The sequence below is a fragment of the Podarcis liolepis genome (assembly GCF_965112155.1).
Source record: "Podarcis liolepis genome assembly, chromosome: 3".
Classification (NCBI taxonomy): Eukaryota; Metazoa; Chordata; class Lepidosauria; order Squamata; family Lacertidae; genus Podarcis; species Podarcis liolepis.
Genome location: NC_139557.1, coordinates 99,455,246 through 99,466,857, shown reverse-complemented (window position 1 = coordinate 99,466,857; position 11,612 = coordinate 99,455,246). Strand labels below are relative to the sequence as shown.

Sequence of the window (11,612 nt, the reverse complement as noted above, 5' to 3'; positions counted from 1 at the left end):
GGGAGGAAATATGCAAAATGCATTGTATTGGGGGAAATAGCTTTGCAACAATGAAAAAATGTACTCCACGAAGCGGAGAAATTTGCCCTAAAATGATGGTGAATTTCCATGAGGTCTTTCTTCTTTAAAAAAAATAAATTCAGTAAAAGTTGTTTGACAGTGGAATGGACTCCCTTGGGAAGTGATGGCCTCTCCTTCCTTGGAGGTTTTCGAGCAGAGGTTGGATGGCCATCTGTCATGTATGATCTGCCTGAGATTCTTGCATCCCAGGGGGTTGGACTTGATGACCCTTGGGGTCTCTTCCAGCTCTGCTCTGCAGTTCTATGGTTCTAATATGCCACCTCTCATATAAATATAGCAGTGCAACTTATGAAATTCCCGGTTTCCCTGTTCTTGAGTCTGGCACTCACTGTGTGCTAAATGAAGGAGGCATTCATTTTGCCTCACTCCCCTAAGGTAGCCGGCCAGCTGACTGCGGTGTTTTGCCAAGTTGAGAGGCTGTGACTCGCCCTGTAAGACTTGTGGTTCGGGCAGGATATATAACCCAACTCAAAATCCTTGATCTAGCTATTAGACCATCCAGTTTCTAAGCAATGAGCTAAGGAACCGAAAGTGCCCACTCATCATGCATCTATCCCCGTCCCACATAGCGGGGACCTCTGCGTGTGTGTAAAATGGCAGCCTTTTTGTTTTGTCTGGAATCATTCCCATCAGGACAGCTTTGATGTGCTGTGCATTCCCTCCCACCCTTCTGTTTTGCTGCTCCACATAGCAATGAGAGGTTTCCTCCAAATCACGTACAAGCTTCTCTGGAAGCGAGTGTGCAACATGCTGTCCTTTCTGTCTGTATGTGTTTTTTATATATATACTAGAACTTGGTCCAAATCTAGTTTTGAATTTGTTCTTTTGGCAAATATTGGAGTTACTTATCGAGTGGCTGGTCCCTGCTGTGTGGACAGTGAGGTCCTTCAGGACCTTTTACAAAAACTGGATCCTATAAGAGTGGGGAATCTGTGCCCCCCTCCAAATGTTGTTCAGCTGCAACTCCCATTGGGTGTTTGGGATGTTAGAGAAGGGGTAGGACCTCTGGTGGAGGGCACATTGTGTTTCTTCTGGGGTAGGTTGTCTATCTTTGGTCCCCACGATGCACTCAGCACTCACCTGTGGCTCCTAGAGACTGTCAGCATGTGACAGGGGCTGGGACCTGGGAAGCAGCTTCAACTGGCCAGCTAAACCAGGTGAGGGTAGCCAGTGGGTCTCAAACCCTCAGTGAGTTTGGATTAGGACAGGCATAGGCAAACTCAGCCTTCCAGATGTTTCGGGACTACAACTCCCATTATCCCTAGCTAACAAGACCAGTGGTCAGGGATGATGGGAGTTGTAGTCCCAAAACATCTGAAGGGCCGAGTTTGCCTGTGCCTGGATTAGGATGAGCTAAGTGATGCTGGTGGCTCTGTGGTCTAAATCACAGAGCCTAGGGCTTGCCGATCAGAAGGTTGGCAGTTCGAATCCCCGTGACGGGGTGAGCTCCCGTTGTTCGGTCCCAGCTCCTGCCAACCTAGCAGTTTGAAAGCACATCAAAGTGCAAGTAGATAAATAGGTACCACTCCGGCGGGAAGGTAAACGGTGTTTCCATGCGCTGCTCTGGTTCGCCAGAAGCAGCGTAGTCATGCTGGCCACATGACCCAGAAAAACTGTCTGTGGACAAATGCCAGCTCCCTTGGCCTATAGAGTGAGATGAGCACTGCAACCCCAGAGTCGTCCGCGACTGGACCTAACGGTCAGGGGTACAGAGACCTGATCCACCAGAGTTGCAGAGACCTGATCCACCAGAGAACAGAAATGCTTGTAGAACTTATCTGAGCTCAAGTAGAAGTATAAAATGTGTGGGGACAGAAAGTGTCCCACTCCAAGATTTTATTTTTTTAAAGAATTGCATGGCATTCTCCTTGGGAGGGCTGTGTCCCAGGAACCCTAGCAGACCACTCAGCACTGGGTGTGGATGAGCTCTGAACTCTGAAAGAGAACCAATGAACAATCAGGACTAAAGGGGGGGGGGCAGGAGGAGAGAAGAACAGGCCAGGAGTCAGGCCCAAGGAGGAACACCAGAAACTCAAAACATGCAAGAGCTCAGGGAGACCATGTTGCTCAAGCAAGGCTTAGCTAGTAAAGGAAGTCTTTGATACCTCCCTTCTCCCTCCCTAGAAAGATTAGGAGAGCTTGGGTGGGCGAAGTCACCAAGAAGACTGCAACACACACACACACACACACACACACACACATTCCAGCAGCTCCTGACATCACCAAACATCCTCCCTCCACCCTCCTTCTACCTGTGCACATTGCACTTCATTAGAAACCACAATAGGGTGGAATATTCAGAGACAGAGAGAGTATGTGTGTGTGTCTATTGGTGCTATTTAGTTTATGGCACATCTTTACTTTTTGCTGCAACCAAAGAAGAAAGGACCATAGCTCAGAAGCAGAGGAGGACATGCTTTGCAGAAGGCCCTGGATTCAGTCTGGACATCTCCAGTTAAACAATAGGACTGGGTAGCAGGAGATGGGAAAGTCATAGAATTGTAGAGTTGGAAGGGACCACAGGGGTCATCTACTCCAACCCCCTGCAATGCAGGAATCTTTCACCCAATGTGGGGCTTGAACCCACAACCCTGAGATTAAGAGTCTCATGCTCTACTGACTGAGCTATCCAGGACTGCCTGATACCCAGGAGAGCAAGCCACTGCCAGTCAGGATAGACCGGGGTCCCCAAACTAAGGCCCACAGGCCAGATAAGGCCCGAGGGACTTGTTTATCCGGCCCATGGTGACCCCCGCCGCCTGCTGCCACCGCCCACTCATACTGGCACTGCACTGCATGGCTGCCCATTCCTAGGTCGGAGGAGCACCGGAAATAGCTTGTGCGCATGCGCAAGCATTATTTGCGCATGCACAAGCATCATTTGTGCATGTGCAAGCGTTATTTTCAGTGAACATCTGGGTTGGAGGAGGCCCATGCACCTGCGCACAAGCTATTTTCGGTGCTCCTCCGACCCGGAAGTGCGCCGGAAATAGAGTGTGCACACACATATGGGCACGTGCTCCCCCGCCCTCTGGCCCAGTGCGTGATTGGCACTGGAGACACCGGCCCGAGGCGCGGTAAGTTTGCTGACCCCTGACCATACTGGACTGGATGGGCAATTATAGTCTAGCCTGGTAGAAGGCAGGTTCCTATGTCTCGTGAACAGGCAGCTCCCCTTTAATGACTGACAAAATGGGTTTTTGCTAGGGAAGGGAGCAGCGCAAGGAAAACAGCCCCAGATGTTCAGATCCATATATTTTCAGAGTCCTTTGTGCAGCCTGATTACATGGCATGTGTAAGATGAAACAGCCACGGTTTCTAGCAAGCCTCCCCAAATCAGCTGCTCAGCTACACAATGATGCTAACCAGATGTTTCACTTTTGTCTTCAGCTCATTTTCTAAATCCTCAGGAGCCCTGCACGTAATAAGACCCTTACCCAGCTTACATTACCCACCCATCCCCGAGCTCTGCATTAGCTCCTCTGCTGCAAAAGAGGAGGAACACTGCTGGCTTGAAAGAGAAGGCAGGCCAGTGGGTTCTGTGCCCGGTAAAGGCTGTGTGCTTTTCCACTCGTTTGTAGAAGTCCTCAAATATATTCTCGGCATCCGTTCAGTCCTGTGAGTCAATGAAAATAAATGCTCCATTCACAGGCAACCAAGCTGAGAGCTGGAGAATGATATCCGTTGCAGAGAGGCAATTGTCCTCGAAACCAGACCAGTGAGTGAAAGGCTAGCCCCAGACTCGGCCAAGGCAAACAAGGAACGGTTGGCTGGGGAGGCGCAGAGTGGGACGAGGTTGCGTATTTTCCTCTCGGAATTCACAGCCCTACACTTGGGAGCTCTGAAAGGAAGTGCATGTCAGCCTTGACTGCATCATATTTAACTTGGCTGCTGAAATCGCTCACTTGGCTCTTTCGGCAAATACCACACCTTTTTTATGTTCTTTTCTCCCACCTTTAACTTGTTCTTTAGCGATTTTCAAGATTCTGAGCAGAGTTTAAAGTTGGGGGGGGGGGGAGGAACGCCCTTCCCCACTTCATTCCCCCTGCCTAGTTTCTCACGAGTAACAACAATGCTCTTACTCTATAAGTTACTAAAAATACACAATTCGCTTACAGATATAGACAGAACTAGTTTTTCTAGTTTCTCTGCAATATTCGCCTATGTGCAGGTATGTTTTTGATTTGTCGGATTCCCACCCACCGCACTTGCAGGGCTCTACACCTTTGAAGCATTAACAACAGGCAGAAAAACCATCCCTTGAGGCGTTCCCTATTGCTGTGTTTCTGTGCCCAGAAAAACTTCTTGTGTTGAATTCCTGCATTTCATACAGTTCTTAAAGTTGTAGTCCAGGAAAAGCCTCGGCCCTGACCTAAAGATAGCAGGCAGAAAAGGGAGGGAGGAGGAAGCCAAATAAATCAAAAGTAGCTGAAAGAGATAGTAAGTACAGAAAAGCCTGTACATAACCAAGAATTTTGGACATAATAAAAGGCTCCTGTTGCATATTGATTTGAAATAGTCAGACACATCTTGGACTACAAGCCTCTAATAGCAATACATGCAGTCTCCGGTTATAGGAAATGGATGGCTCTGTTCAGTGCTTTTTTTCTAGAAAAATTGGTGTTGTTACAGTAAGTGCCACATGTTTTAACAACAACAAAAAAGAGGTGCAGTTACTGCGTACCTGAGTACCCCCTGAAAAAAAGCAGTGGCTCTGTTTATTTCTGGTCCATGTCAATTTCACATCTTTCCAGTCAGAAATCTGTTCCATCTTGTTTCTCCATTAATCTGCATTTTTTAATAATAATAAAAATTGCTTGTATTAAAATTCAGATTTAAATATGTATTCTTGAGAAAGTATTTTCTCAATTTGCAACGCTGAACATACTTGTCCTAAAATATGCATGCTTGTGAACGTATTTGTACCTTTTGTGTTGTTGTTTTTTTGAGTCAGGAACCACACCCCAAGTGTGAAATCTGAAGGACAATGGCACCTTAGCCTGGGAGATTCGGATCAGGTCAGTTCATAATCACAATTTGCAAAGAACAAATCCCTCAAAGCATCCCTGTGGGAGAAGCACTGCATTTGCCCAAATTGTAAATGCTGCAGCTTGGATGCATGGAAAAATGTGTGTGTGTGTGTGTGTGTGTGTGAGAGAGAGAGAGAGAGAGACATGGCATGATGTATGCAAACTGACTTAGAGGTAGCCTAATAAACGAAGGCTCCAGGAAACTTGTCACTTGTTTTCTCTTTCTTCCAGAGGTGGGGGGGGGGGGGAGAACCCAGGCTGAGCAGCTACGGAAGACGTATTCCACCTTGAGAGACCAAGACAGTAAGCTCTTCCAGATGCGATCACTGTCAGGGTTGATCAATGTACTGACCTACTTAACTTGACAGTGCCTTTTTACCTATAGCAGAATGGTGGCTGACATCAGTATAATAAATATGCATGGTTTTCCCTCCCAGCGATTCCTTCCCAAACATATCAGCTGACGGCGTGTCCCTGTTATTACAGCAGCGCTGCTTAATCTGGGAAAGAACAGGACTTTTGCACATAACACTCGTTGTAGTCTGCTGCCACCCAGTGGGCTCCTTGTTCAATAACTGCCATCCTCTTCTGAGTAAAGGAAAATGCAGCACAATAGAAGTTACTGTATATATCATTTGGTGGCTGTTCTGACTCTCTAGCATATGGGTAGGCAAACTAAGGCCCAGGGGGCTGGATCCGGTCCAATCACCTTCTCAATCCGGCCTGCAGAAGGTCTGGGAATCGGTGTGTTTTGACATGAGTAGAATGTGTCCTTTTATTTAAAATGCATCTCTGGATTATTTGTGGGGCATAGGAATTCGTTCATCCCCCCACCAATATAGTCTGGCCCCCTCACAAGGTCTGAGGGACAGTGGACCAGCCCCCTGCGGAAAAAGTTTGCTGACCCCTGCTGTAGCAGTTGTACTATTTTACTAAAACAAATACCAGGGTAACTAGTGGTACCTCATGTTTGTCAGTGTTTGCTTGTTTGTCCCAGCTAAGGTTCTGGTGTCCCCACAGTGGGGTTATAGAAGAAGGGAAGAAACTCTTGCATCTCTCTCCCCCCCCCCCAAGATTCAGACACCCTGAGCTGCTTGGTCACTAGGAATGGGGAAGAATTTTGTTTTTATTGCATGTTATATTTATTTAATTACTATCCCACCCTGCCTCCCGAAAGAACCCAGGGTAGCAAACATTTCCACAATAAAACGATCATTTTATTTTTTTAAAAAAGCTTTCCCAGGAGTTAAAACATTCCAAAACCATTTTCTCATCCAGTGATCTTAGGGTTGTCAGGCACAGTGTGCTCTTCAGTCATCAAATAACTGGGTAAACAGGAACGTTTTAAAATTGCTCATGAAAGTCAATAATGATGGGGACAGATGCGCCTCACATTTTAATGTGGTGCTTCTTAAACCAAAACCACCCCTCTCCCAGACTTGATGTATTTATTTTATTTAAGACATTTATATACCGCAAAAATATTGGGCTAGATGATGAGCGACGTCTGCGTGTGGGATTTTTCAGGGGAAGGATGGAAGAGAGAGAAAACAAGCTTTATGGACATGGGTAAAAGCTGGTTCCAGCAAATAAAACGAGATCTTACTGAAACTTCATGTTTACATAGGGCACCACCCAAACCACCATCAAATCAGATTCAGATCCCTATTTGTAAGATCCAGTCCACCGGGCTAGATGAGAAGTGTGCTTTTGACACGCATTTCCCATGCAAAAACTATGCAAGCTGCAGATTCCTATTTTCGTGCCACGGTGGCACTGGAAAACGCCGGAACTGTGATCTGATGCTGGCCTTGTAGGGGCATCTTGGAGGATCCATTTTTTTAAATTTGCTGCAGACAGTTTTTAGCTTCTTCCCCGTTTCATTAAAAAACACACCAGTTGCTAAAGAAAAGCTCGCAAAAAGGTCAGCTTGCCTCGTCATTCCAAAGTTGATCTGTGCGCAGGGAAGGAAGGAAGGAAACCAACCCACCCTATTGCGCTCCTCGAGGCTTACACTCGAGTAAACAGCCCCACGGATCTCGCAAGCTGGTCCTGAATGTTGCAAGCCACGCGCGCCGGGCCCAGACCGCGCGCGTCCCATCGCTCTCCGCCGAAGGGGCGGAGCGAGTGCGCGCCTGGCCGGGGCCGGGGCCGGAGCCGGAAACGGGGAGGGACGCCCGGGCCGCGCATGGAGCCGCGCTCCGCCGCAGGTCGGTGCTTATGATTTGTTCCGCGCAGCTCCGCGAGCCATTCGTTGCTACAAACCGTCAAGGCGGGGAGTGGAGGTCCGCCCCCTGCGCCGGGAGCTGGGCGGGAGGGAGGCGCCGAGCAAGTCGAGGAGCGTCTCGCTCCGGGCGCAGAAGACCAATGCATGCATGTTGCAAGCGGGAAGGAAATTCCTGTAGCGGAAAACTTTGTCTGAGGACCCTGGGAGCGGGAGGGGACTCCGAAAGCGTCCTGCCCCGGAGCTCCGCTTGACGGTCGCAGGAGGGTTGCGCGCGCAAAGATGCGCAAGAACATGTTGCCTCTGGGCATGGGCAGAGGAGTCCTGCAAGCACAGTTCAGTACCTAGAGGTCCGAGCAGGCGCGCCCGAGCCACAAAAGTCCCGGCTAAAATAAACGTGTGGGGCCGCAATTATATTACATACTTACTTGGGAATAAGTAGCGTTGAACTTAAGTGAGGCTTAAGTTTGCGCTGTAAGGTTGTTGTGCAAAAAAAGAACCAAAACAGTGGACTTTCCTGTAATACAGTACAGTACGTTGCAAAATTTTGATAAGGCTCCTGACTGCCTGCTGAGTGGCTTCCAGTCTTGCGGATCTGAGATTAGGTTTATCAACTGGCCAGAATTTCACTCTCATTCCTAGTTGTCAGAAAATGATAACAATCCCAAAGGAATTCATGCGGTTGGTGTTTTTGTGTTTTTAGCTATTCCTCTACAGTGTGGTTTCGAAAACACCATGTTTTGTTTTTTTGAGGAGCACTTTGTTCTGTTTGAAGATGTTAGGTACACTTTTTAGAAAGCTTTTTGTATCTTTTCTTCAACTGTTGGGTCGGCACCCGCTAGTGGATTGCAGGCTGCTCCAAGATGCACTCCCACCTGGCAAATATAAGGCAAAAGATTAGCAGATGGGTCCCCAAAAGCATGTTTGGGTTAAAAGTGGGTCCTGGTTCTGTAATGGTTGAAGATACTTTCCTTAGATGGAAGACTCTGCACATGCTCAGAGCTACTCAACTTGAGGTTCCAGAATGGTTTGAACAGAAAAGTTGGCAAACCTTTCTGGGATGACATATATTTATAAAATAGTGTTCTCGGTCAGTGTCCAGCTTAACTTCTCCCTCCCACAACTAACAATCTGTATAGGTAGAAACATTTTGGGGAATATCTGAGGAGGTGAACTAATCCTGTAGGAAAACAGGGGGAGGCAGGAACAACAACAAAAAGTCTCTTCCTATGGCCTTTTCCCTTCCCATTGCATCATTTTCCAAAAATGCCACAGGGCAGCAGTGTGGCAAAAGAACATCACCTGCCCCCTCCTTGCTCCCGCAAGAGCTGTAGTAAACCAAACAGCCATGGATTTTAAGAATAGCAAATGGAATTTGTCATGGTTGGCCACCATTGCTGCCCTGACTCCAATGGCATAGTTTCAAGGTGTATCATGTAGCAACTTTGGTGAAGTTAGCTGGGCCTGGAGGTGGTCAGTGCCTGGAAGAGAAACTACTCATAGGGATAACATAGGCATCTCCCTTTCGCCAAGCCAGACCAGTGGTTCATCTAACTCTGTAGTGTCTACTCCAGATGTTGCTGCACTGTAGCTCCCATCATCCCTGGCCATCCCAGGTCTATACTGACTGCCAGTGGCTTTCCAGGGTTTCCCTCCAGCCTTACCTGGAGATACTGGGGATTGAACCTGGGACTTTTTGCATTCAAGGCAGGTTTCTCTGACACTGAGCTACAGCCCATCCCTTATGGAAACATATCCATACAGCTTTTGTGTCCTTGGGGAGGGGGTGGTGGTATAAAATGGGAATGAATCAGGGCCCCTTTTTAGCCAGAACTTGCTGGTACTGCAAAGAGGGAGGTGTTCATATGAGTTCTGGCACCTTTTCCCTAGAAAAACAGCACGGAGAATGATACATTTTTCTGCTTGTCCGTTCATTATTTCGTTCTACAAAACACTGACCTGAAAATCATTTTCAGTGCAGGATTCTATTCATGGTGAACAATGGCTGAAGCGCCTGCCTGCCATGCTGACCTTGCTCCTTTGCAAGCCCTGAGACACAAGCAAAGAACCCACAAACCCCATCCTCCCTGGTGCAAACAGCAGCAGAGATGCTAACAGGCTTCTCTCCTTTAGGGGAAGGGCCGTCGCGTGCTGGTAACACCATGCTCCCCTCGAAACCCTTCTCCATGCTTCAACGAGGCTGAAGAAGGCTTCTTTCAGCAGTGGGAGGGGTAGGTGGATGGGACTCTGTGGTTGCCTGGAAAGGCCTCTGAGGGCAACATGCACAGCTGTGAGTGCCACACGGGCAACTCATGTTATGTGTGCATTTGGTCCTGAACTGGACTGTTCTATAATAATGCAGTTGCCATTGCTCATGATTGACAGTTCGGATGAATATTATCTTCCACATAGAACTGTTGTTCTGCCCTATCCTGGAGACTCCTCTGGATCTACTTTTAAAAATTCATAAACTTATCTTCTTGTTTTGCAGGCCCTATCTACCAGGATGTTGTCCTCCTAGGTTTCGGGAACCCTGAAAAATGCCGTTCCAATTAGGACTGCTGCCGGTATGGGAGCTGTCTCTTTACCTGTTCGTTTCCTTCGGTTTTCATTTTTATTCCTTTTATGAAGTCTTCCAAGCCTCTCGAGGTAAGGCTCTATTTCAGGCTCATTCTCGTTAGGTACTTATTATTTTTATTTTTTGCTTTTGTAGTTCACAATGTATTGACTTAAATAGTATGTCTTTAATGGAGTACTTTGTAACAGCTCCCAGCAGGCCCCCCTACAAAGGCTTTTTGCCCGGAGCTTGCGGGTACCCTTCCTTTGTGTGAGCCGAGAGCGGCAGCGGAGCCAGGTGGAAGGTACACAAGCTGTGCATCTCCTTTTAATGAAAGTGTAATTCAAGGTTTGCACTTCAGCTAGTCAGGGACCACTAGAAGCAGTCAGTTGACATTTACTTTGTAAAAGGAAAAGACGACGTAAATCTGAAGGTTAGCCCACTAATGTGTTTTCAAATGGGTAACAATGGAAATTTGTTTTCATTTTCCTAACAAGAGTATTTTTCTTGCGTGATGGAGAGCTATGGATGTTTGTGACTTAAATTCATTTGCTTAATGGTTTAACCCTTGAGAAGTGGCATTAACATTTTGTACAAAACTGTTTACTTGGATCATAATATGCCACTGTGTATAGCTTCTGGTCTGGTTAAGTCCTTTTTTTTTATTACCTATCACATACTTTACCACTTGGTTAATTTGTACAATCGTACCTTGTTTCTCGAACGCCTTGGTACTCGTACTTTTTGGCTCCTGAATGCCACAAACCTGGAAGTAAGTGTTCCAGTTTGTGAACGTTTTTCAGAAGCTGAATGTCCGACGCGGCTTCCACTTGGTTGCAGGAACCTCCTGCAACCAATCAGAAGCCATGCCTTGGTGTTCGAACAGTTTCGGAATGGATTAAGTTTGAGAACCAAGGTACCACTATATTTTCACAAGGGCTCAGGTAAATAATTAAGCAGACAGGCATGTTGAGCACCTTCTGGCCAAGGTAGCTTACTTGCAGAAGCTAAGAGTTTCAGAGAGCTCTGTGTCTTGAGGGATTTGGGGATGCACCCCACTCTCAGGATGATAACTCCTTTAATGGAAAGTGAAGGTCTTGAGGAAGGAGGGAGCCATCCAAGGAAGAAGTAAAAGATGAAGGCCATTCCTTAGGGGCTACATTGATATCAGCTTGTGCGTCTGAGGTTGGGGTGGTCTCCTAGCTGTAAAGCGATTGGATTATTAGAAGCTCAGAGTGATGAGTTTCTGATGGGTGTGTAGCCATTTCCATTTTCAGAGGAAGTTGTCTGTTCCTGCTACTTCAGCAAGAGTATTTGATGTCTGGTTTCCCATTAATTTTGCAGCCGTTGCTTCAGCACGGTTATCCATAGTTATACTCATTGTGTGCCAGTGAATTCTACTGGTAAATTGCACACACTGTGAAAAGGTTGGTCTTGTGTACTCTGCGTGCCTCAGTTGCACGGTGTATGTGCTTTATCTATGTTAATGTTTACACCTTGAGCATAGAACCCACCTTGCTAATATCTGTTGAATGTTAGGTTTCTATAAATATATTTTAAGAATAGTCTTCAAAGCAGACTTGGTGCTTTGGGGTGAGATTGAACATAATTCAGCACAATAATTTTGAGAGCTGACGTTGCACAGGCATAACAATAGCTGTTGCGCTGGCAGCTGCAGAACAAGAGTGTTACTGAGTGCAATAACAGCAGTTGCGCTCAG

The 11,612-nt window shown here is 47.0% G+C and overlaps 1 protein-coding gene across 7 annotated transcripts in view; it reads left to right on the top strand.

The window, feature by feature from the left end:
- The first annotated feature begins 5,394 nt into the window (after positions 1 to 5,394).
- The window catches only part of HHAT (hedgehog acyltransferase), a 569,735-nt gene continuing 563,517 nt past the window's right edge, over positions 5,395 to 11,612 (top strand). For 2 of the 7 annotated variants that reach the window (XR_014523561.1, XM_083494581.1), the window contains exons 1-2: positions 6,379 to 7,321; positions 9,827 to 9,984. Coding sequence is in view for 5 of the 7 variants with exons in the window: in XM_083494581.1 (XP_083350707.1) it covers positions 9,876 to 9,984 (109 nt within the window). In the remaining 2 variants the exon portion in view is untranslated. The other 5 variants (XM_083494583.1, XM_083494584.1, XM_083494585.1 and 2 more) reach the window with 5 other exon arrangements.